Source organism: Carcharodon carcharias, chromosome 17, assembly GCF_017639515.1.
Source record: "Carcharodon carcharias isolate sCarCar2 chromosome 17, sCarCar2.pri, whole genome shotgun sequence".
Lineage (NCBI taxonomy): Eukaryota > Metazoa > Chordata > Chondrichthyes > Lamniformes > Lamnidae > Carcharodon > Carcharodon carcharias.
This window is the reverse complement of record NC_054483.1, coordinates 31,005,820-31,032,350: the sequence shown is the minus strand read 5'-3', so window position 1 is coordinate 31,032,350 and position 26,531 is coordinate 31,005,820. Positions and strand designations below refer to the sequence as shown.

The 26,531-nt window shown below is 46.5% G+C and overlaps 1 protein-coding gene across 2 annotated transcripts in view; it reads right to left on the bottom strand.

Annotated features, from left to right (window-relative positions):
* LOC121289859 (serine/threonine-protein phosphatase 2B catalytic subunit gamma isoform-like) overlaps positions 1-26,531 on the bottom strand; it is a 55,003-nt gene that overhangs the window by 9,452 nt on the left and 19,020 nt on the right. The window contains exons 4-12 of one of the 2 annotated variants that reach the window (XM_041209765.1): positions 17,620-17,746; positions 9,510-9,655; positions 9,002-9,141; positions 3,638-3,715; positions 2,616-2,710; positions 2,332-2,457; positions 1,935-2,000; positions 1,097-1,178; positions 834-931 (exon numbers count right to left, since the gene is read on the bottom strand). In XM_041209765.1, the coding sequence (XP_041065699.1) occupies positions 834-931; positions 1,097-1,178; positions 1,935-2,000; positions 2,332-2,457; positions 2,616-2,710; positions 3,638-3,715; positions 9,002-9,141; positions 9,510-9,655; positions 17,620-17,746 (958 nt within the window). The remainder of the gene's footprint in view (positions 1-833; positions 932-1,096; positions 1,179-1,934; positions 2,001-2,331; positions 2,458-2,615; positions 2,711-3,637; positions 3,716-9,001; positions 9,142-9,509; positions 9,656-17,619; positions 17,747-26,531) is intronic. The other variant, XM_041209766.1, reaches the window with a different exon arrangement.

The following is a 26,531-nucleotide window of genomic DNA, read 5'->3' as shown; positions in this document are numbered from 1 at the left end:
TGGAGCTGTGAGGAAATTTCACAGGAGCGCATCAGTTTATCAAAGAAGCGCAAGTGTCAGCTGTACTTGGGACAGCACCTTTCAAACTAGGACTCCACAAAATTAGAGCAGGCAGCAGAGAATAACAGAAAGATTAAAATATTCTAGTGATTCTGCACAAAATGACACTGCTGGCAATCAGCATGTTAGCAGAAAATGTACATTTGCCTGATTGTAAAATCGGTCTCAATAAACCCGAAGATACATTAGCTGATTCTTTTCAAATCATTTATTCAATCCTCCAAGTTACCAATAAACCATAGACATAGGAAAACTATTCTCCAATCTCACAGCGACATTGTAAAACTTGGTAAGACGGCTGGGCCAGAAAGGCGAAAGGATAGCTGTGTGAGAGAGAGGGGGAAGGAGGGATATGAGGGGACAGAGTATAAGCATGGATGTGTGGGAGAGACAGGGAAGGATGGCTGAGAGAGTATCAGGAGGGGGTCAGTGAAGCATGGATGTGTGGGGTAAACGGGGAAGGATGACTGTGTGAAAGAGAGGAGGAGGATGGCTATGAGGGGAAGAGGGAGCAGACTGGATGTGTGGGGGATGGGGAAGGATGGCTGTGCTAGAGATGGGGGAGGATAGATGCACGAGGGAGAGTGGGCAATGGCCTTACCCTGAGGAATGGTTTATCCATATACTCCATAGACACATGAAGCCAAATGAAGTTTCACTCCTTGACCCTCCTCTCAGAGAAAAGACAGTGAGTGAGAGAGACAGGAAACCACTGGACCAGGTCCCAGGGATATATGACTGAAGGTGGGATCCAGCAGTTCAGATTTGCTAACCTTTCTCCAGGGCTGATTTCCCTCCTGCCAAGGCACCCAAGGGCAAGTTGCCGGATGGAGTCAAGCCTTTTAACGTCAGTACATTCTCATGTTCCTCTCTGTGAAGCGAGCAAAACAATGGAAATATTAACCCTGAAGAGTTGTCAAAAACATCCAACTGAAGGGCACAACAGACAAATCCCGCTCACCACACACAGTCACAATGCCAAGGATTCAGCACATTCAGCTACTTCTGGAGGAATACTCAACATGGAACTCCCTACCTGAGAACTGTGAAGACCCTGGCCATCTTGCCAATTGCACGGATCTTGTTCTTGATGACTTCCTTGCGGTCATTCTGTGAAGCTGAGATAGAGAGGTGTATGAATCTATCAAGAGGGTCCATAGCACCAACTGAATCACATAGCATCCCATCAAGTTAGCCCATGGTCACACACAAGCCCAGGCCTGTGGATGCTGCCGGACACAATGGTCAATATGTAATTCAGCATCATCAGAAGTGACACTACAAAGTCCTTGACAAGCTCAATATCTACCCCACCTTACAAAGAAGCAAAGCACGGAAGATATTATCCAAGACCCAGCTAATGAATACTTGAAGCTCAACTAAACCCTTCGCAGTTCCAGCAAATATACAAGTGTTCTTGTGTTAAATTGGTTAAAATAATCCTTCTCTACCTCTCCTCATACTGTGAACCTAAGGATACAGTGATTGCAAGAAAGCTGACTGTATTCTCCTGAATATTCAATCATTGTGAAAATAAAGGATCTGGTCAGGACCACATTGCTGTTTGTGGGAAAACCTGCTGCTGTGTTTCCAACATTTACAGAAGAGACTGCACTGCAAAAATACTTAATCAATTGCAAAGTGGTTTGGGATGTCCTGAAGTCATGAAAAGCCCAGTACAGATGCAAGTTTTTATCTTACTCATTGCTAACGTCAGTCCACAACAGCTAGCAGGAGACCGTAACGACCTTAAAGGGTGATAACTTTGTGCCATTCCAGCTCCTGACCAACTACAGCCTCCCAGGAACCAGAAATGTGCATGTCTCCCAAGCTGTTGGAAGATCCCACAAGCGCTGGGTGCAAGATCCACTTACCATCATCGTCATCCAAAAGCTCGTCATCAGAACAGATGTTGAGGATGCTGACCAGCATATCTGTAACTGCAAGAGAGACCACACACAACTCAGTCTAGGCAATACCATCTCATGTTGCACAGCTCACAGCCACCCTCAGCATGTCCCGCATTCACTGAACCAAGTCTTTGTCTCAAGTTGATAGGCTGTGCATGAGATCAAGCTCATGTTCCACTGCCTTTAGGCAACATATGTCCTATAGCCCACCCCATGCTGTTGCACTGTCACATGCCTATTCACCTGCCCCACCGCACCCACATTCTAAGGCTCTGTGGGCCTTGGCTCTAGCTCAGAAACATGCTGCTCCATTCTAATTATAAACCCCAACCGAATGAATTCCAAAACCGACATGACTTACCTTTCTCGCCAACAAAGGGCAGAGACCAGGAGAAAACATCCATGAAGTTGGGAAGCCAGTAGGGGTGTGGGGAGCAGTTAAATTGCCTAATATTCATGACATTATTTTCATATTTCAATATAGCAGCTGTGGGAAGGAGAATGGAAAGAATCCATTAATAATTCAGCACCAATCCAACACTGCAGCTGAGTTCATCATCCATTCCTGCACTGAAAACACATAGCCAACTGCTCAAGTCAACAGTTAATATGGTAATAGGATAATGAATGAAGTAATTTTCTCACCTTTGTTATTATAGACATCTAGATAATTTGGTGCAGAAAATATGGTTATTAAAGATGGGAAGCCAGTTGCCTGGTTTTTCCTATACATTCGATATCTGGCAATGTGAAGAGATCAACAGTGAACATGAACACCCTCACCTCAAAGAATCACATACTCGACCCTATTATTATCACAGAGATTGAGGATTAGGAGTGGACGATTGCTCCCCAACTCGATTGAGCAGAAAACGAGATTTCTCCAAGCACTGGAGTGAGTAGGGAAGGAGGTGTGATTGGTTATCCCTCCCCCGCCAGCTGCGTCTCTTCTCCTCCCATTTTTACTTCTCACTCATTGAACCTTCTTGTCACCTGACTCTCTCCCCATGTCAAATAAGGGTGGCACTGCCACACTTCCCAACAGGAGAGCCGTCAGTATGGGAGACAATATTCCTGGTTAAAGAGCCGCATTTCAATAGCACCTTTTATGCCCTCCCAGCAACCCAAAGCAGCCAACAGTCAATTAAGCAAGGGAAACTTGGGGAGGGCAACAAATGCTGGGCGAGACAGTGATGCCCACATCCTGTCAAAGAATACATTTTAAAAAGCATTTTGTGAATTGTAATCTCTGTTAGGAGCAAACAGTTTGCAAACAGCAACTTCCCACAGACAGCAATGAGATAAATGAGAACATCATCTGTTTTAGTGAAGTTGATTGAAGGGTAAATATTGGTCAGGACACCAGGGATAACTCCCTGGTCTTTGAATTGTGCTGTGTAATCTTTTATATCCACCTAACAGGGCAGATGGAGCCTTGGTTTAAAGTCTCATCTGAAAGATGGCACTTAAGTATTGCATTAGCAGGCTTATCTCTTGCAGTGGGGTGGAATGTGACTGAGAGGAGAGTGAGCGGCTGACCAAGCCTCTCCAGACAGTGATCGAGATGTTGGGAACGCGAGACACACTTTGCCTCTCTGCACCACAATGATAGTGCAGAGAAATGAAAGCCATGGAAACCACGTTTGCAAAGAGAAGTCAGTACTTACCCAGAGTCCTGAGCTTCGTGTGCGCGGATTATTGATAACAAGTTGTTGTGTTGCAAAAATCTACAAACTGCAGCATAACTGCAAGGGAGAGAGAAGTTGTGTTAGGATTTGAGGATAGCTCAGCCATTGGGAAACTTCAATTCCTCCCCGAGACACTCCAAACTTGTTTCCCAATCATTTATTCTCTTGGAATCCTCATTTTTATCGGGGTGAAAGACACAGCTGATGCAGTTTGAAAAGGGATTATGAGCAGAGGCAAGATGAAGGCAAAAGTGTTGGAAGTACACGACAGTTTAACATTTTTGACAGGTCCTTTATCAAATACCAGCACAACCGGGTTTGATACAGTTACACAGTGTTCCCCCATCCTGCCCTAAGTAATGGTACAGCCTAAATGATACAGAAAGGAAAGCCCAGGTTTGATTCTTGATCTATCTAGTCTGGCTGAGCGCTCAGACTGGCAGCTGGGAGCAACATTAGTGTCAATGCCCCGGGATAGAGGGGGAGAAAGAAATAAACTAACAACTTTTTCTGCTTCTGACCAGCAGCCAGCTGAATAGAGTGGATTTAACATGAGGAAAGGATCTGGGCAAGGCCCTCCACAATCAAACAGCTTACACATAAGCTGTGAACCAGCTGACACCCAGCAGAAAAGGATGTGAATGTGCGGTGAAGCAAAGAGATCAGGTTTTGGTCATTTCCATACTCATTCCCCTCCCTTACCTTCTGAAGTAATGAACAGGGAAGCAGAGCTAATAGGTTACTAGCACAATATTACTAAGACTCAACAGACAATAAGCGACACTGCAGTGAGGCACCAGTAGTGGTGTCATTTTCTCTTTCTCCCTAGCCATTCAGAGGCTTGTACAGAGGCAGTGAGAGCAGAGTGAGGCCAGCAGAGTGGATAAAGGAGCTGGCACAGACACATTTAAAAACCTTAGTGTAACATTAGAGAGAAGTATGTAAACGAAAGCAAAATATTGCGAATGCTGGTAATCTGAAGTAAAAACAAAATGCTGGAAAAACTCAGCAGGTCTGACAGCATCTGCGGAGAGAAACAGAGTTAACGTTTCGAGTCGTATGACTCTTCTTCAGAGCAGAAGTAGGTAAGTGATTGGTTGGTGAGTATTTTTTCTCTCCTCTCTCTAAACTAAGCTGAGAAATTAAAACATTCTGGGTGACTATAACAGAAAGTGTTTGAATAAAAGTATAAAAACAGGACAGGACAAAAAGCATTAGTTTACTGGGGCAGTAGATTTATCTGGTACAATGGAGATACAAATATTGTATAAAATTTATAATTTAACTAGTTAAACACCTTAATTTAACTACAAATAATTGTTGAGTACTGTTTCTAACTTTGAAACCTGATTAGTTAATTCAAACAATTAGGGTAGCAGTATAGGTGATGTGTTGCAGCTATAACATGTGTGGACTTATGGACACCAGTTTGATCACAGTAACCACATCTGCACTTAGCGTCTGCAGCTCCAGGAACTTGGGCTCACAGTTGAGGAGTTGGAGTTTGAGCTTCGGACACTGCAATGCATCAGGGATGGGCAGAGTTACCTGGACATTTGATTCCAGGAACAGTCACACCCCTTAGGTTAGGTACTTCAGATTTAGTCTGTGGTCAGGGACAGGACGGTGTGTATACCAGTGAGGCAGGTATAGGGGCCCAGAAAGTAGTGCTGGAGAAAGTGCAGCCCTTGCACTTGTCCAACAGTTTCAAAGTTCTTGCAGGGACTGCAGTAAGGTTGAGCTAACTAACCACAGCACCATGGTATAATAAGCCATTCATGTAGTGGGAGTAAAAAGGAATGTAGTAGTAGTATGGGACAGCATATTTAGAGGGATAGGTACTTTTCTCTGCAGTTGACAGTGAGAGTCCCTAAGATTGTGTTGCTTGCCGGTGCAGGGTTAAGGACATGTACTTGTGGCTGGAGAAGAACTTGGACTGAGAGGGAAAGGATCCGTTTGTCATGGTCCACCTGGTTACCTATGACAAAATTAGAACAGGTTAAATAAGATCAGAGAGTTGGATGCATGGCTCAAGATTGGTGTGAGAGAAATGGGTTTCGATTCATGGGGCACTGCATTCTTGACAAGATGAGTGGGACAGGAAGCAGCAGAAATTTTAACAGTAGAGAAGCAGTGACAAACATTGAAGGGGATGTTTCAGAGTATTCATAATAAGTACATTCCTATTATAAAGAAAAATTCTAAGGGGAGGACCCACCATCCGTGGTTAACTAAAGATGTTAAGGAAAGCATCAAACTTACGGATAAAACATAAACTCCGCAAAGATGAGTGGCGGGACAGGTGATTGGACAGTATATAAAAAATGGCAGAGAATGACTAAAATGTTAATCAGGAGAAAGAAACTAGAGTATGAGAGGAAGCTAGCTAGAAATGTAAAAATGGACAGCAAGAGTTTCTACAGGTATTTAAACAAGAAAAGAGTAAGTAGAGTGAGTATTGGTCCTCTAGAGAGTGACAGTGCAGAGGTAATAGTAGATAATAAGGAAATGGCGGAAGAAATGAACAAATAATTTGCTTCCGTGTTCACTATAGAGGATAGAAAAACGTTCCAGTAATAGCTGCAAATCAGGAGGTGAAAAGGAGAGAGGAACTTGATGACATTGAAATCACTTAGGGAAGCGGTACTGAGCAAATTGATGGAGCTGCGGCTGGCAAGTCTCCGGGTCTCGATGGACTACATCCTAGGGTCTTAAAAGAGGTGGCTCATGAGGTAGAGGATGCGCTGGTGTTAATTTTCCAAAATTCACTAGATTTTGAAAAGGTTCTATCAGATTGGAAACTAGCAAATATAACCCCTCTATTCAAGAAGGGAGGGAGGCAGAAAACAGGAAACTATAGGCCAGTCAGCTTGATGTCTGTTGTGGGCAAGTTATTAGTATCGATCATTAAGGAAGTTATAGCTGGGCACTCAGAAGATGGGGGTAAGCAGTGGCCTAGTGGTTTTGTCACTGGACTAATAATCCAGAGACTCAGGGTAATACTCTGGGGACCTGGGTTCAAATCCCACCACGGCAGATGGTGGAATTTGAATTCAATAAGAAATCTGGAATTAAAAGTCTGATGATGGCCATGAAACCATTGTTGCTTGTCATAAAAACTCATCTGGTTCACTGATGTCCTTATGCTGTCCTTACCTGGTCTGGCCTACATGTGACTCCAGACCCACAGCAATGTGGTTGTCTCTTAAATTCCCTCTGAACTAGGTCAATTCGGGATGGACAATAAATGCTGGCCTAGCCAGCCACGCCCACGTCCCATGAACGAATGAAGAAAAAAGAGTTCAAGGCAATTGGAAAGAGTCAGCATGGTTTTCTGAAAGGAAAGTCATGTTTCACCAATTTATTGGAGTTTTTTATGGAGTAACATGCACTGTGGATAAAGGGGAGCCTGTAGATGCACAGTACTTGGATTTCCAGAAGGCATTTGAGAAGGTGCCACATCAAAGATTATTACGGAAAATAAAAGCACATGATGTAGTGGGTAACATATCAGCATGGATGGAAGATTGGCTGGCTGGCAGAAAGTATGCATAAATGGGTCTTTTTCTGACTGGCAGGATGTGACGAGTGGAGTCTCACAGGGGTCTGTACTGGGGCCTCAACTTCTTAGGATTTACATCAATGACTTAGATGAGGGAAATGAAGACATGGTAGCTAAATTTGCAGATGTCACAAAGAAAGGTAGGAAAGTAAGTTGTGGACAGGATATGAGGAGGTTGCAGATTGATATAGATAGGTTGAGTGAGTGGGCAAAGAACTGGCAAATGTAGTTTAATGTGTGAAAATGTAAAGTTGTTCACTTTGGCAGGAAGAACAAAAAAGCAGAGTACTACTTGAATGGAGAATGGCTGCATAATTCTGAGGTGAAGAGGGAACTAGGTGTTCTAGTACATGAGTCATAAAAAGTTAGTATGCAGGTATAGCAAATAATTAAGAAGGCTAATGGAATGCTATCCTTTATTACGAGTGGGATTGAACACAAAAGGATGTTATGCTTCAGTTATACAGGGCATTGGTGAGAGCGCACCTCAAATACTGTGTGCAGTTTTGGTCTACTTATTTAAGGAAGGATGTAAATGCATTGGAGGCGGTTCAAATGAGGTTTACTAGATTGATAAAAGCAAAATACTGCGGATGCTGGAAATCTGAAACAAAAACAGAAAATGCTGGAAAAACTCAGGTCTGACAGCATCTGTGGAGAGCGAAACAAAGAGTTGAGTTTTGAGTCCGTATGACCCTTCTTCAGAGCTAAAGAGAAGAAATGTGATGGAATTTGTACCGGTTAAGGGGGGGTGGAGTAGGTGAAGCTGGATAGAAGGCCAGCGGTAGATAGGGACAAAAGAGACATGACAAAGATGTCATGAACAAAAGGACAAAGATAGTGTTAATTATAGTGGTAAGGGCTAAAAAAGGTGCTGATAGTGGCAAAGGTAAGAAAGCAAAATGTGTTAATAGTAGAACAAGGGTAAGCACTCTGAAAAGCACAAAATGGAACAAGTAATAGATGGCCCTGTGGGGGTGGGATGGGGGCGGTGGTGGGGAAAAAAAGATCGAAAATGGGATAAAAAGGGGGATAAAAAAGGGGGTAAAACAATGAATAAAAGGAGAAGGGTCATACGGACTCGAAACGTCAACTCTGTTTCTCTCTCAGATGCTGTCAGACCTGCTGAGTTTTTCCAGCATTTTCTGTTTTTGTTACAAGATTGATAGCTGGGTGGAATGAGTGGGTTGTCTTATGAGGAAAGTTTGGACAGATTGGGCTTGTTTCCACTGGAATTTAGAAGAGTGAGGGATGATTTGATTGAAGTGTACAATATCCTGAACAGCATTGCCAAGGCGGAAAGGATGGTTCCTCTTGTGGGTGAGCCCAGAATTAGGGGGCACTGTTTTAAAATTAGGGGTCACCCTTAGGACAGAGATGAGGAGAATTTTTTCTCTCAGAGGGTTATACGACTTTGGAACTCTCTGCCTCAGAAGATGATGCAAGCAGGGTCACTGAATATTTTTAAGACAGAGGCAGACAGATTCTTGTTTGGCAACGGAGTCAAAGGTTATCTGGGGTAGATGGCAATGTGGAAATCGAAACACAAGAAGATCAGCCATGGCAGAGCAGGCTCGAGGGGTCGAATGGTCTACTCCTGTTCCTAGTTTTCAGTTTCTGAATAGTGCATCAGAGACTAAGATCCACACAGCCTGTAGAGGTAGAGGAATGTTAATCACAGTTCACTGGATGATTCAGGACTGTCCTGTGTGACAGGGATTTAGATGGGTACACACCAGTCTTCAAAACACCAGCATTCTCACTTGTGCCCTAACACAAACCTAAAAAAGTAGGAGCAGCCTCGTACAGTGTTATGATTGAAGTGATCTAGTGTCTTCTCGCTGCCATAGTCCTCTGTCGGGTCCGACCATAGTAAGTCGCACATCGGCCCAAAGGGTGGTGGCTCTTTAAATCTGTCTAACTGAAAGACAGGAGATGAAGCATTAAAAGCAAGCAAAGAACGTGAATTTCTACAACACCGGTCACAATCTCAGGGCGCCATAAGGCCTTTCACAGTCAACCAAGTTTAGACCTGAGGTACAATCACTGACGTGAGGTAGGAAACTGGGGAGCCAATTTATGTGCAGCAACAGCTAACAAACTGGGGATTTGGGGGACTTAGGGCAGGGAGAGGAAGGGGATTGAAGAATGGGATGGAGAGTGGGTACAGCAGCATGGTGAGTGGGAGCAGGGCAGAGAGAGAGCATAGCACCACGTTGAACGATACCCTGCTAATCCACGCCAGCGTCTGTGACATCCCATTCCAGCTGGAGGAGGTATCATACTTACTCTCCTAATGTCATCGAGACTGTGGACATCGGGTGACAAGCCCCCGTGCAGGCAGAGGAACTGACGATTTACTATTGCAGCCAGAGGCAGACAGTCAAATGCACCCATGCAGACGTTGTACAGATGGTCTGAGTACTTGATTCTACCTAGGGAGAGGATCAAAATATAAATCATATAAATCAACCAAGTTAATACTATATATACTCAATGACTGGCAATCTCCCTCCCTCATACAATCCTCCAAGCCCCTCAGAGTTTACAAAAGGTTCCATGCTTTGAACAGGTATCAATGAACCCACGGATAAAAAATTCTCAAAGTACTCAAGCAGCTTTATAGCTAATGTTTTGCTTTTGAAGTGTAGTCACCTGTGGTCATTTAGGAAACATGGCAGCCAAATTATACACAGCAAGATCCCAGAAAAGCATTGACATAAATCAAAACACCTTTGAGTGATATTACTTGAGGGACTTACATTGTCAGAAAAATGGCAATAAGACCCCTTTTCCTCTTCCATGCAATCTTTTACACCGCCTGAGGGGGCAGACAGGATGGGTCCTTCGTTTAACTTCTCTGACAGCGAAACACTCCCTCAGCGCTATACCAGGAGGGGCAGCCATGTTTCTGGTGTGGGAATTGAACACATGACTCAGTAACCTCGCTCCCAATCAAACATTCTGGTTTCCTCCTGCCAGTGCCATGGTGTTTCTGCCAGGATCTCTCATGGTTGCCATCTAGTTTTGGGCAAAACATTTCTAACCCTCTTACCCGCCCCTGCCCCGCATGGCTCCAGAGAAAACATTCAGGCAATACCCCATGACTTTTTCCTCAATCATAAACAGTATTTATTGGAGAGCTCTTTGCTGAAGGCTTTATAGGGTCAATTTTTTAAAATGACAATTTTTACTATTGCTTTAATGCTTAAATCCTCCTCTGGCTGGCTTTTCTCATGGTCCTGATCTAATTATTGCTTACCATCTAATACCACTGCCTCAAAACTCAAAATGCTGCTGCCCATATCCAAACTCATACCAAGTCCCATTCTCCATCACCTCTGTGCCTGTTTACCTTGGCTCCAGGACTGGCAATGCCTGAGTTTAAAATTTTTCACTCTTGTTTTCAAATCCCTCCATGGCCTTGTCGCCCTCCCTATTTCAGTAAACTCCTCCAATCCAAGGAGATCTATGCTCTCCTCCAATACTGACCTCTTGCCGATCACCAATTTTAATTGCTCCACAACTGGTGGCTGTGCCTTCAGCTGCTGAGGCCCTAATATTCTTTCCTAAAACTCTCTACCCTATTTCAAGATCTCCTTAAAATCTAACCCCCTGCCCAAGCTTTTTGTCACCTATTTTAATATCTGAAGTGGCTTGGTGTCAGATTTTGTTTGATTACACTCATGTGCATTGCCTTGGGGGCAGTGCACTGTCTTCATGTGCAATTTACTTGCAACTTGCTGTTGTACCAGGAAAGTACACTTCATCCTGACTGAGTGCAGAGTCACAGGAATCTGATAGATTCCTCTTGCATCGACAAACTGGTCAGCTCCCGTCAGAGACGCTAAAAATACCAGGGGAAAACAACTATTTTCCTAACAGGCCATGAGGGAGCCTGGATTAATCCTGGGCCTTTTAGCTGAAATATCTGAAGCACAGCATACTGTTAGCAGCTTACAATAATACACGTTCATTCCATTCCAGAAGCACAATCCATTAGTTCTCTGGTTTCAGAGCTCAGTAGCTCCAATTCAAAGCTTTGGCAATGACACGATAGTAGCTGGTTGAAGCTGAGGGGGTTGCCACGCCATCTGTTACAGGATACGTCACAGCCAACAAGCTGTCCCAGTCAGGATCCAAAGCGCCTGCCCAGTTGGAATAGAAAATGGACTTTATCTGCTCAAAGTTAGGAATGGAGGGCTTGCATTTATCCAGCTCCTTCGATAGCTTGGGTACTACACTGTGAGTGTCAGCCTAGATTATGTGTCCAAATCTTGGAACGGGCCTTCTGCCTGGCGAGTCCCCTTTAAGAAGCTTGTGTGCACCTCCCCACGATCCTTTCATATCACAACACTGTGGCTGCTTCCAGAACTGTGATAAAAGCAAAACACTGCGGATGCTGGAAATCTGAAATAAAAACAGAAAGTACTGGAAGAGCTCTGAAGAAGTCAAAAGGACTCAAAACATTAGCTCTGTTTCTCTCCACAGATGCTGCCAGGCCTGAGTTTTTCCAGCATTTTCTGTTGTTATTTGCTTCCAAATCTGTGGTAGGTTTTAGGGCAAGGTCTGAAATAGTACAACATAAATTTTTGTACAACTCCATCAGCGCATCTATTAAAAAGCCAATGAGCTTCTGACCTTCTCTGGCAGAACACAATAGGAGAGAATCATGCCGGGGAGCCTGGTTTGACAGGGTATGGCACCATTTCAAACAAGGGCAGAGAACTCCCCCCAGAGTCCTGGGACAATATTTATCCCTCAACCAACATCACTAATAAAAGATGATCCAGTTATTTCACAGAATCACACGGTGCCGACGAGGCCCTTCGGCCCATCAAGTCTGCACCGACACATGAGAAATACCTGACCTACCTACTTAATCCCATTTACCAGCACTTGGCCCAAAGCCTTGAAACTTATGACGTGCCAAGTGCTCATCCAGGTACTTTTTAAAGGATATGAGGCAACCTGTCTCCACCACCCTCCCAGGCAGTGCATTCTCCAGGCCGTCACCATCCTCTGGGTAAAAATATTTTTCCTCACATCCCTCCTAAACCTCCTGCCCCTCACCTTGAACTTATGTCCCCTCACAACTGACCCTTCAACTAAGGGGAATAGCTGCTCCCTATCCACCCTGTCTATGCCCCTCATAATCTTGTACACCTCGATCAGGTCGCCCCTCAGTCTTCTCTGCTCCAACGAAAACAACCCAAGTCTACCCAACCTCTCTTCATAACTTAAATGATTCATCCCAGGCAACATCCTGGTGAATCTCCTCTGCCCCCCCTCCAGTGCTATCACATCCTTCCTATAATGTGGCAACCAGAACTGCACACAGTACTCCAGCTGTGGCCTCACCAAGGTTCTATACAATTCCAACATGATCTCCCTACTTTTGTAATCTATGCCTCGATTGATAAAGGCAAGTATCCCATATGCCTTTTTCACCACCCCACTAACATGCCCCTCTGCCTTCAGAGCTCTCTGGACACACACACCAAGGTCCCTTTGTTCCTCAGAACTTCCTAGTGTCATGCTGTTCATTAAATACTTCCTTGTCAAATTACTCCTTCCAAAGTGCTTCAACTCACACTTTTCAGGGTTAAATTCCATCTGCCACTTATCTGACCATTTGACCATCCCGTCTATATCTTCCTGTAGCCCAAGACACTCAACCTCACTGTTAACCACCCGGCCAATCTTTGTGTCATCCGCAAACTTACTAATCCTACCCCCCACATAGTCATCTATGTCTTGCATATAAATGATAAATAATAGGGGACCCAGCACAGATCCCTGTGGTATGCCACTGGACACTGGCTTCTGGTCACTAAAGCATCCTTCTGTCATCACCCTCTGTCTCCTACAACTAAGCCAATTTTGTGTCCACCTTATCAAATTACCCTGTATCCTATGTGTATTTGCCTTCTTTATAAGTCTCCTACGTGGGACCTTGTCAAAGGCTTTGCTGAAATCCATATAAACTACATCAACCACACTACCCTTATCTACACACTGGTCACCTCCTCAAAAAATTCAATCAAATTTGTTAGGCATGACCTCCTCATTTCTTCCACTGAAGTTTATGAGATCTTTCTGTGAGTAAGTGGGCTGCTACATTTCCTACATTAGAACAGTGACTACATTTCAAATGTCCCCCATTGGCTATGAAATGCCTTGGGAGGTGCTGAGCTCATGAAATGCGCTGTCTATCTATCCTGGTTTTGCTTTTGTGCAGGGAAAGCACTCTCCTACCAGGGAGCCAGTGTAGGCACAGGGTTATTAAAACGCTATTCAGAACTATAATTCAATGTTAATTCTGAGGGGCTCAATTGGCAGGGAGCTGCGGCTAAACTGCAAACAAGCTGCTGTGGCTCATTTTCAAACATGATGATAAACAGATGCAGTCATCAGTCACGCAATAATACAGGGTAAACTTAGAGTTAGCTATCAGGATTAATCCTCAAGGATTATCTGTGTAATGATCTATTAAAAAGCAGACAGCATAAACACAAAAAGGATGACTCTTTCATCCAATACAACGGCATCCCAAATCAACTGTGGAAAGCTCCAAGGCAATAGTTTCTAAAAAGCCTCTGACAGCAAACTACATGAACAAATCTAAGCAAGCTGAAAGCAATGACGATCAAAGCAAAACAAATTCACTGCAAATAGGGGAACAATAGGACAGTGAGAATGTGGAGATCAGAGGAAAAGAACTGGAGAAGAAGAGAAGGAACACAAAGGGAGCAGTTATTTACTAACAGCTGTGAACAGTCTGGGCAGAGTCCCATCCAATTCCAGTCCTCATGGTTTCCAGGAGAAAACCTGGCACATACCTCCCTAACAGTGCCACCTCAGCTTAAAGCACTTAGTCCCTGCTAGAGGAGCTGAGGAATAGCCAGTGGATAAACATCAGTGTGATATAGGGACACAGCTAACACACAACACAGAACTCAAGTCACTGTCCAAGTGCAGGCAAGTGAAAACTGAGACTTGCTGCATCTTCAACTTAGTCTGCAAGACCACCTAAGTGTAATCTCAGAGTAGCCAAATGACCCAGCTTCCACGTACACAACTAACGCAAGTATTCCTAACTCAGATAGGAGTGATTCATTCTCTTTATCCAGTCTGTTTTGTTTGTGTACGTGAGCTAACAGACACATAAGGGCCACAAAGCACCAGACAGAAGCAGTTTCTTCCCTTTTACCTGCGATATGCACACACAAGCTAACATTCAGACACAGATAGACCATACAGTAATAAACAGGAGTGAATCCTGCCCTTTTATCCAGCTGGTACATTCAGGAACTGTAACAGAGTAAGTATGCGCTAGTACTGGTCACAATTCCATTTCTCCCATCTATCTCCCACTCCTGCCAGAGCTAAATGGCCACATCCAAACTCAAGAATCGCATGTCTGGGCTGGGAGGAAGGCAGGGTCGGTCTGGGCTGGGAGGAAGGCCAGTCGGCCTGGGCTGGGAGGAAGGCAAGTCGGCCTGGGCTGGGAGGAAGGCAAGTCGGCCTGGGCTGGGAGGAAGGCAAGGTCAGTCTGGGCTGGGAGGAAGGCAAGTCGGCCTAGGCTGGGAGGAAGGCCAGTCGGCCTGGGCTGGGAGGAAGGCAGGGTCGGTCTGGGCTGGGAGGAAGTCAGGGTCGGTCTGGGCTGGGAGGAAGTCAGGGTCGGTCTGGGCTGGGAGGAAGGCCAGTCGGTCTGGGCTGGGAGGAAGGCAGGGTCGGTCTGGGCTGGGAGGAAGGTAGGGTCGGTCTGGGCTGGGAGGAAGGCAGGGTCGGTCTGGGCTGGGAGGAAGGCAGGGTCGGTCTGGGCTGGGAGGAAGGCAAGTCGGCCTGGGCTGGGAGGAAGGCAGGGTCGGTCTGGGCTGGGAGGAAGGCCGGGTCGGTCTGGGCTGGGAGGAAGGCAGGGTCGGCCTGGGCTGGGAGGAAGGCAGGGTCGGTCTGGGCTGGGAGGAAGGCAAGTCGGCCTGGGCTGGGAGGAAGGCAAGTCGGCCTGGGCTGGGAGCAAGGCAGGGTCGGTCTGGGCTGGGAGGAAGTCAGGGTCGGTCTGGGCTGGGAGGAAGGCAAGTCGGCCGGGGCTGGGAAGAGGAAAAATCGGTCTGGGCTGGGAGGAAGGCAAAACAAAAACAAACAGAAATACCTGGAAAAACTCAGCAGCTCTGGCAGCATCGGCAGAGAAGAGCACAGTTGACATTTCGAGTCTTCATGACTCTTCAACAGAACTAAGTAAAAATAGGAAAGGGGTGAAACGTAAGCTGGTTTAAGGCGGGTGGGGGGATTGTTAGGACAAACAGTCAGTAATAGGTGGCGATAACCAAAAGATGTCACAGACAAAAGAACAAAGAGGTGTTGAAGGTGGTGATATTATCTAAAGGAATGCGCTAATTAAGAGTAGAGAGCAGGACAGGTAAGGTACAGATAGCTCTAGTGGGGGTGGGGTGAAAAAATACTAAAAGGTAGCGATAAACAAGGTGTTCTGCAAGCATTGGTCTGTCTGCAAGCATTACCCAGACCTCCCTGTCGCTTGCCATTTCAACACTCCACCCTGCTCTCTTGCCCACATGTCCGTCCTTGGCCTGTTGCATTGTTCCAGTGAAGCTCAACGCAAACTGGAGGAACAGCACCTCATCTTCTGACTAGGACTTTACAGCCTTCCGGACTGAATATTGAGTTCAACAATTTTAGATCTTGAACTCCCTCCTCCATCCCCACCCCCTTTCCGTTTCTTCCCCGTCCTTTTTGTTTTTTCCAATAATTTATATAGCTTTTTCTTTTCCCACCTATTTCCATTATTTTTAAATGTACTTCCACCCTTTGTTTATCTCTACCTTTTAGTATTATTTCACCCTACCCCCACTAGAGCTATCTGTACCTTACCTGTACTGCTCTCCACTCTTAATTAGCGCATTCCTTTAGATAATATCACCACCTTCAACACCTCTTTGTCCTTTTGTCTGTGACATCTTTTGGTTATCACCACCTATTACTGACTGCTTGTCCTAACAATCCCCCCACCTTCCTTAAACCAGCTTACGTTTCACCCCTTTCCTATTTTTACTTAGTTCTGTTGATGGGTCATGAGGACTCGAAACGTGAACTGTGCTCTTCTCTGCCGATGCTGCCAGAGCTGCTGAGCTTTTCCAGGTATTTCTGTTTCTGTTTTTGTTTTGGATTTCCAGTATCCGCAGCTTTTTGCTTTTATCTCTGGGAGGAAGGCAAGTCGGTCTGGGCTGGGAGGAAGGCAGGGTCGGTCTGGGCTGGGAGGAAGGCAGGGTCGGTCTGGGCTGGGAGGAAGGCAGGGTCGGTCTGGGCTGGGAGGAAGGCAGGGTCGGCCTGGGCTGGGAGGAAGGCAGGGTCGGTCTGGGCTGGGAGGAAGGCAAGTCGGCCTGGGCTGGGAGGAAGTCAGGGTCGGTCTGGGCTGGGAGGAAGTCAGGGTCAGTCTGGGCTGGGAGGAAGGCAGGGACCGTCCGGGCTGGGAGGAAGGCAGGGTCGGTTCGGGCTGGGAGGAAGGCAGGGTCAGTCTGGGCTGGGAGGAAGGCAGGGTCAGTCTGGGCTGGGAGGAAGGCAGGGTTGGTCTGGGCTGGGAGGAAGGCAGGGTTGGTCTGGGCTGGGAGGAAGGCAGGGTCGGTCTGGGCTGGGAGGAAGGCAGGGTTGGTCTGGGCTGGGAGGAAGGCAGGGACCGTCCGGGCTGGGAGGAAGGCAGGGTCAGTCTGGGCTGGGAGGAAGGCAAGTCAGCCTGGGCTGGGAGGAAGGCAAGTCGGTCTGGGCTGGGAGGAAGGTAAGTCGGTCTGGGCTGGGAGGAAGGCAAGTCGGTCTGGGCTGGGAGGAAGGCAGGGTCGGTCTGGGCTGGGAGGAAGGTAAGTCGGTCTGGGCTGGGAGGAAGGCAGGGTCGGTCTGGGCTGGGAGGAAGGCAGGGTCGGTCTGGGCTGGGAGGAAGGCAGGGTCGGTCTGGGCTGGGAGGAAGGCAGGGTCGGTCTGGGCTGGGAGGAAGGCAGGGTCGGTCTGGGCTGGGAGGAAGGCAGGGTCAGTCTGGGCTGGGAGGAAGGCCAGTCGGCCTGGGCTGGGAGGAAGGCAGGGTCGGTCTGGGCTGGGAGGAAGGCAGGGTCAGTCTGGGCTGGGAGGAAGGCAGGGTCAGTCTGGGCTGGGAGGAAGGCAGGGTCGTTCTGGGCTGGGAGGAAGGCAGGGTCGGTCTGGGCTGGGAGGAAGGCAGGGTCAGTCTGGGCTGGGAGGAAGGCAGGGTCAGTCTGGGCTGGGAGGAAGGCAGGGTCAGTCTGGGCTGGGAGGAAGGCAGTCGGTCTGGGCTGGGAGGAAGGCAGTCGGTCTGGGCAGGGAGGAAGGGAGCTGGACTGTTTGAGTTTAATGTTTGCTTGTGGGGTATACTCACATTCTTGCTTGAACGTGAAGTATTCAGTGAGGTGTCTGCATTCATGATTTCCCCGCAGCAGAAACATCGTGCTCGAATGGTGGATCTTCAGAACCCAAAGCATCAGCACACACTGCAGAGAAGAAATCTTTAACAAGTGAAGCAGAGACAAGCAGGCTGGAGAGGCAATTAGATAGGCATGAGGGTACAACATCAAAGATGCCAAGGAAGAACAGGAAGGGAGCAGGGTTAACATCAGGAGAGATGCAGAGTCAGTAACACAAGGGGCTGGGTGGAGAGGGGTGACTTAGTGACAATGAGAGAGAGCTGGATTAACATCAGTAGAGATACAGTCGGTAACACGGGGTGCTGGGGGGGTAGGGGTTACTGAGTGACAGTGTGAGGGAGCTGGATTAGCATCAGGAGAGATACAGTCAATGGAAAGGATTTTTTCTTTGAAAGTGGGAGGTTATAAATATTCCTCCTTAATTTAATTATCCAATCCCTTTTTTGAATGGCAGTATTGAATCTGATTCCACCGTCCTTTCAGACGGCACATACCAGAGCACAACAGCTTGCCACATAAAAAATTCTCAGCATCCCTCTAGCTCCTCTGTCTTAAATCTGTATTCTCTGGTTACTGCCCCTCCAGCACTGAAAGTTTGTCCTTATTTACTCAATCGAATCATCCCAATGCTGAACACCTCCAAAGATCTCCTCTTAACCTCTGCTCAACAATGATCTCAGCTTCTCTAGTCATTCCCTGTAATTGAGTTCCTTATCCCTGGTTCTCAACTGGAACCTCAGCCTAACTTCTCCCTTTCGTTACTGCCTGAGTCCTTTGTTCTGAGTTCAACCTCGGCCCCTTAATCTGATGTATAGTGTTCTGCAGTGTGACAGAATGATGGAGCAGTGAAGCCTGCTGTGATTCAAATTTGTCCATTGCCATGAACAGGTAGATTGTCACTGGCCTGTGAGTCCACACTTTATTTTCATCTTGTTGGACTTGAAGGCTTTTAATAGACAGCAATAATCCAAACTGTATGATCCCATTTAAGGACTCGCTGCAAAAGCAGCTGCCTCCTCACATCCTCAACTATTTCCAGGTCCCTGTGTCACTGACTGTATCTCTCTCAATGTTAATCCTGCTCCCTCAGGCTTTCACTCAGTAACTCCTCTAAATCAGCACCCTGTGTCACTGACTGTATCTCTATTAATGTTAATCCAGCTCTCTCACGCTATCTCTAAGTAATGCCCCTCCCCCATCAGCCTGTGTTACTGACTGTATCTCTACTGATGCTAATTCAGCTCTCTCACACTGTCACTCAGTAACCCCTTTCCCTCTGCGGCCTGTTATTGACTGCAACTCTAATTATGTTAATTCAACTCCTTCACACTGTCATTCAGTGCCCCCACCACCCCCAGTGCCCTGTGTTACTGACTGTATCATTGCTGGTGTTCATCCAGCTCTCTCACACTGTCACTCAGTATCCCTCTTCCCCCAGCACCCTGTGTTACTGACTGTATATCTGCTGGTGTTCATCCTGCTCCCTCACACTGTCACTCAATACCCCTCTCCCTCTGTGACCTGTTACTGACTATATCTCTACTGATGTTAATCCAGCTCTCTCACACCCACTCAGGAACCCCTGGGCCATCACTTTGCTGGCTGTAAATATGTATTGTCTCCACTGGTCTTTAGACACAGCACTGTGACCAGTTCTGCTCCTGAGCTGGTGGGTCAACTCAGTGGGGATCTAGTGGCCAGCACTGTGCTCAGAGGAAGTGTGGCAGTATAATCCTGCATTTCCATGGGTCATGTTGCTTAACACATTATCCAGAGTCCTCTCGACTGCCGGACAAGGATTCAGACCTGCTCTCACCAGCTACCGACTAGACTGTTGCAAGCCATCTCAAATAGGGTGAGAGCTAAGCAGACTATCTGAGTTGGAAGATTTGAACTGAGTGGCTGGTCAGCTCTGTGTCAGGTTCAGTGATTGATAGCTAAATCTCCAGGACTAAGAAATGAGATTTTGATCATCAGCATCATTTATGCACAGATCTAGACAGCTGCCGCAACCCTCTAAATACAGTGATGCCTTCTGAGTAAGCAGCCAGCCCGCACATCTCTCCTATCATGCAGAGTCTGTATAAGCCCCCTACATCTGTTTCAGGCAGCCCACAGCCACTTCCACAGGGAATTATCGACGGGAAATGAAGCTGACAGTCACTTTCTGAGAATGAGCAAAAGAAGACTGCCTCACGCCATTCTCTTGTGCAGCTACTTCAGTGGCACCACATCCACCACCTTAAACATTCACTCCCTCCACCACCGATGCACAGTGACAGTACTGTGTATCATATACAAGATGCACTGCACCAATTTACCAAGGATTCCTACAGCACCTTCCAAACCCACAACCACTACCATCTAGAAGGACAAGGGCAGCAGATACATGGGAACACCACCACCTGGAAGTTCCCCTCCAAGTCACTCATCATCCTGACTTGGAAATACATCACTGTTCCTGGGTCAAAATCCTGGAACTCCTTTCCTAACAGCACTGTGGTTGTTACTGCATTGCATGGACTGCAGCGGTTCAAGAAGGTAGCTTACCTTCTCAAGGGCAATTAGGGATAGGCAATAAATATTGGCCTTTGATGTATTTAAAAACCTGTGCCCATGTTCTCTCCACTTCAGCAGGAGGGGAACAGCCCTACAGGGAGAGTTTACTCGTTCTACGTCACGGCCAGTAAAAACTCTGCAGGCGCCTCAGTCATCTGGTTTGGAGATTATTCAACCCGGTGATGGATTGTTCCACATTTCACATCCAATTAACCAAAAGAGGAGGAGGTGGCTTAGCGCTTGTGTCATTGGACTAGTAAACCAAAGACCCAGGGTAATGCTCTGGGCTGATGGTGCAATTTGAATTAGCCCGGATCCATAGCAAAGGGGTTGATCTTAAATGCCCTCTGGAATGGCCTAGCAAGCCTCTCAGTTGTATCACAATCACTAGAAGGTCTAAAAGGAATGAAACCGAACGAACCACTCAACCCTGTCGACCCTGCAAAGTCATCCTAACTAATATCTGGGGACTAGTCGCAAAATTGGGACAGCTATCTCACTGACTAGTCAAGCAACAGCCTGACATAGTCATCCTCACGGAATCATATCTTAAGATAAAGTCCCAGACACCATCATCACCATCCCTGGGTATGTCCTGTCCTGCCGGCAGGACAGGCCAAGCAGAAGTGGCGGCCCAGTGGTATACAGTTGGAGGGAGTCCTCAACATTGACCCCAGACCCCAAGAAGTCTCATGGCGTCAGGTCAAAACGAGCAAGGAAACCAGCTGCCGATTATCATGTGACACACCCCCTCTCCCCCACTCCGAGCCCCAAGGCTGACCTGGCCAAGTCCTAAATGACATAGCTGCTAAACTTCATCTGTGGAAGATGCTGAGGGAACCAACAAGAGGGGAAAACATACTTGACCTCATCCTCACCAACCTGCCTGCCGCAGATGTATCTGTCCATGACAGCATCGATAGGAGTGACCACTGCACAGTCCATGTGGAGACAAAATCCCAAATTCAAATTGAGGATACCATGTTGTGTGGCATTACCAACGTGCTAAATGGGATAGATTTCGAACATGTTTAGCAACTCAAGACTGGGCAACCATGAGGCACTGTAGGCCATCAGCAGCAGCAGAATTGGACTCAAACACAATATGTAACCTCATGGCCCAGCATATCACCTATTCTCCCATTACCATTAAACCAGGGGATCATACCTGGTTCAATGAAGAGTGCAAGAGGGCATGCCAGGAGCAGCACCAGGCATACCTAAAAATGAGGTGTCAACCTGGTGAAGCTACAACTTAGGACTACTTGCATGCCAAACAGCATAAGCACAAATGGCAGACAGAGCTAAACGATACCACAACCAATGGATCAGATCTAAGCTCTGCAGTCTTTCCATGTCCACCTGTGAATGGTGGTGGACAATTAAACAACTCATTGGAGGTGGAGGCTCCACAAATAGCTCCATCCTCAATGATCGGAGGGGCCCAGCACATTAGTGCAATAGATAAGGCTGAAGCATTTGCAACAATCTTAGGCCTGTAGTGCCGAGTGGATGATCCATCTCGGCCTCCTGCAGAGGTCCCCAGCATCACTGATGCCAGTCTTCAGCCAACTCGATTCACTCCACCTGATATTAAGAAACAGCTGAAGGCATTGGTACTGCAAAGGCTCTGGGCCCTGACAACATTCCAGCAACAGTACTGGAGACTTATGCTCCAGAACTTGCTATGCCACTAGCCAAGCTCTTCCAGTACAGCTACAACACTGGCATCTACCCGGCTATGTGGAAAGTTGCACAGACAGCAGGGCAAATCCAACCGCCCCATCAGTCTACTCTCGATCGTCAGTCATGTGATGGAAGTCATCAACAGTGCTATCAAGCAGCACTTGCTTTGCAATAACCTGCTCACTGACGCTCAGGTTGGGTTATGCCAGGGCCACACTCAGCTCCTGACCTCATTACGGCCTTGGTTCAAGCATGGACAAAAGGGCTGAACTCCCGAAGGGAGGTGAGAGTGACTGCCCTTGACATCAAGGCAGCATTTGACAGAGTGTGGCGTCACAGGGCCCTAGCAAAACTGCAGTCAATGGGAATCAGGGGGAAAATTCTCTGCCAGTTGGAGTCATACCTAGCACAAAGGAAGATGGTTGTGATTGTTGGAGGTCAATCATCTCAGTTCCAGGACATCAGGGTAGTGTCCTAGGCCCAACCATCTTCAGCTGTTTTATCAATGACCTTCCTTCCATCATAACGTCAGAAGTGGGGATGTTCACTGATGATTGCACAATGTTCAGCACCATTCGCAACTGCTTAGATACTGAAGCAGTCCATGTCCAAATGCAGCAAGACCTGAACAACATCCAGGACTGGGTTGACAAGTGGCAAGTAACATTCGCACCACACAAGTGCCAGGTTATGACCATCTCCGATAAGAGAGAATCTAACCATCACCCCTTGATATTCAATGGCATTATCATCAATGAGTCCCCCACTATCAACATTCTGGGGGGGGGGGGGGGTTACCATTGACCAGAAACTGAACTGGACTAGCCATATAAATACTGTGGCTACAAGAGCAGATCAGAGGCTAGGGATCCTGCAGCGATTAACTCACCTCCTGACTCCCCAAAGCCTGTCCATCATCTACAAGGCACAAGTCAGGAGTATGATGGAATACTCTCCACTTGCCTGGATGAGTGCAGCTCCAACAACACTCAAGAAACTTGATGCCAACCAGGATAAAGCAGCCCCCTCAATTGGCACCCCATCCACAAACATTCATTGCCTCCACCACCGATGCACAGTGGCAGCAATGTGTACCATCTACAAGATGCACTGCAGAAACTCACTAAGCCTCCTTAGACAGCACCTTCCAAACCCACGACCACTACCATCTAGAAGGACAAAGGCAGCAGACGCATGAGAACACCACCACCTGGAAGTTCCCCTCCAAGTCACTCACCATCCTGACTTGGAAATGTATCGCTGTTCCTTCACTGTCGCTGGGTCAAAATCCTGGAACTCCCTCCCTAATAGCACTGTGGGTGTAACCAAACCACATGGACTGCAGCGGCTCAAGAAGGCAGCTCACCAGCACCTGCTCAAGGGCAATTAGGGATGAACAATAAATGCTGGCCTAGCCTGCGACGCTCACATCAAATGGACGAATAATGAAAAAATTTGCAATTGAATCTCCAAAATCATTTTGCTCTCATCAGCTCAATGCAGGATCACACAATTACAGTATTAACAAGGGGAAATGGTGGATTGGGCAGAAAGAAGCATTAACGCTGATCCGATGCAAGATTAACGATATGCTTCATGTGATGCTCTGTGTTAATACTGCTAGACTGGGAAGAGGCACACAGCAGTTTGATGTGACAACTAAGACAAATGCCCTATTCATGAAATGTTGTACTTGTGAAATACTGGGTTAGACTTTCCAAGGAGTGACAAGAGAGCTGCGCCATTCAAACTTTTCCCCGACTCAACGCTGCTTGCATTAGGTGGTGGCAGGTGGGAAAGGTGATAATTGGGTGTGGGAGGTAGGTTAGGTGGTTGGGAGAGGGAGTCGGGAGGTCAGGATGGTAGTCTGGGGTTAGTCAGGGTAGCAGGGGGGATAGTCGGAGGGCAATGGGGGTGGTGGCATTGGCAGTCTAAGTGATTGGTGTTAGTTCTTGTGTTACCCTGGAGTCAGACTAGGTTTTAAACTGACTAACATTTCCTGAGTAACTATCCAGGGTAAGTACATGGGAACTGTCCCACGTCTCTGACTTTAACTCAGAGTTGGAGACTTTTACAGAGGGTCTTGGGGAACAAGGAAATTGCCAATTGGAGGCTGAAACTTCTTGGGCATTCTCATGTAAGTCAGTGCGTCAGCACTTCCACATGGTCGAGACATGCATCTCTGAAAGATCCAGACACCCGAAGGTTTGGGCTATTGTATTGAGAAACGCCGCATTGAGAAAAGCTGTATTGAGAAATATGACATTTATGAAACGCCACAGTGAGGAATGGTATAACGCTGCAGCGTAGAATGCTATAGCGGCACAGTAAGGAATGCTCCAAGGCCGCAGGAGGAGCGCTGAAGCGAGAAGTGACTGCAGCGCCACAGTGAAGAATGCCCTAGCATAAGGACATAAGAAATAGGTACACGAGTAGACCATTCAGCCCTTCGAACCTGCTCTGCCATTCAATATGATCATGGCTGATCTGATAGTTTAGAATTCTACATTCCCATCTAACCCCGATAACCTTTGATTCCCTTGCCTAACAACAACTTATCTACCTCTACCTTAAAAATATTCACTGACCCCGCCTTCTGAGGCAGAAAGTTCCAAGGTTGCACAACCCTCAGATGAAAAAAATTCTCCTCAATCAAATCACCCCTCACTCTTCCAAACTCCAGTGGCAACAAGCCCAGTCTGTTAAACCTCTCCTCATAAAGCAATCCACTGTGCATGTTACTCCTTCAAAAAACTCCAATAAATTGGTGAAACATGATTTCCCTTTCACAATACCATGATTGCTTTGAGCTTTTTTAAGTGCTCAGCTATAACTTCCTTAATGATCAATTGTAACAACTTCCCCACGACAGACGTCAAGCTAACTGTTCTATAGTTTCCTGTTTTTTGCCTCCCTCCCTTCTTGAATAGAGGGATTACATTTGCTACTATCCAGTCTGATGGAACCTTTCCAGAATCTTGCAAATTTTGGAAAATTAACACCAACGCATCGACCACCTCATTAGCCACCTCTTTTAAGACGCTAGGATGTAGTCCATCAGGACCCAGCCCATTGCTCCATCAGTTTGCCCATTATCATTTCCCCAGTGATTGTAATTTCACCAAGTTCCTCTCTCCCTACCGCCTCCTGATTTGCAGCTATTACTGAAATGTTTTTTTGTATCCTCTACAGTGAACACAGAAGCAAACTATTTGTTCATTTCTTCCACCATTTTCTTATTATCTATCATTGCTCCGCACTGTCACTCTCTCTAGAGGGACAACACCCACTTTACTTACTCTTTTCCTTTTTAAATACCTGTAGAAACTCATGCTATCCATTTTCACATTTCTAGCTAGCTTCCTCTCATACTCTAATTTCCTTCTCCTGGTTAACTGGTTAGTCATTCTCTGTCATTTTTTATATTCTATCAATTCATCTGTCCTGCCAATCAACTTTGCAGACTTGTATGCTTTTTCCTCAAGTTTTATGCTTTCCTTAACTTCTTTAGTTAACCACAGATGGTGGGTCCTCCTCTTAGCATTTTTAAAAACATTGGAATGTACTTCTTCTGAATGCTCTGAAATATCCCCTTAAATGTTTGCCAATGCTTCTCTATTCATCTATCCTCTAGCCTTGTTTTCCAACACTTTAGCTAGCTCATCTTCATCTCCACATAGTTACTGTTTTTAAATTTAAGATACTAGTCATACACCCACTCTTCTCCCATTCAAACTGGATCTAAAATTCAATCATTTTGTGGCTGCTGCTATGAGACCATAAGACGAAGGAGCAGAAGTAGGCCATTCGGCCCATCGAGCCTGTTCCGCCATTCAATGAGATCATGGCTGATCTGATAATCCTCAACTCCACTTTCCTGCCTTTTCCCATAACCTTTGACTCCTTTACTGATTAAAAATCTGTCTCAATCTTGAATACACTTAATGAACCAGTCCCTACAGCCCTCTGCAGTAAAGAATTCCAAGGTTCACTACCCTCAGAGAAGAAATTCCTCCTCATCCCTGTGCTAAATGGGCGACCCTTTACTCAGAGATTATGCCCTCTGGTGTTAGACTCTTCCACAAGGGGAAACAATCTCTCAGCATCTACCCTGTCAAGCCCCCTAAGAATCTTATATGTTTCAATAAGGCCACCTCTCATTCTTCTAAACTCCCTCTATACCCTTCGCTGAACTGCCTCCAATGCCAGTATATCTTTCCTTAGATAAAGGGACCAAAGCTGTTCACAGTATTCTAAGTGAGGTCTAACTAGTGCCTTGTATAGTTTTAGCAAGACTTCCGAATTTTTGAAAAAGAGGCCAACATTCCATTTGCCTTCCCAATTACCTGCTGACCTTGTATGTTAGCTTTTTGGGATTCATGCACGAGGCCTCTCAAATCCCTCTGTGCTGAAGCTTTCTGCAATCTTCCTCCATTTAAATAATATTCAGCTTCTCTATCCTTCCTGGAAAATGTGTAACCTCACATTTTCCCACATTATATTCCATCTGCAAAGTTCTTGCCCACTCACTTAACCTGTCTATACCTCTCTGTAAACTCTTTGTCATCCTCACCAGCTGCCTTCCCACCAATTTTTGTGTCATCCGCAAACTTGGCGGTAG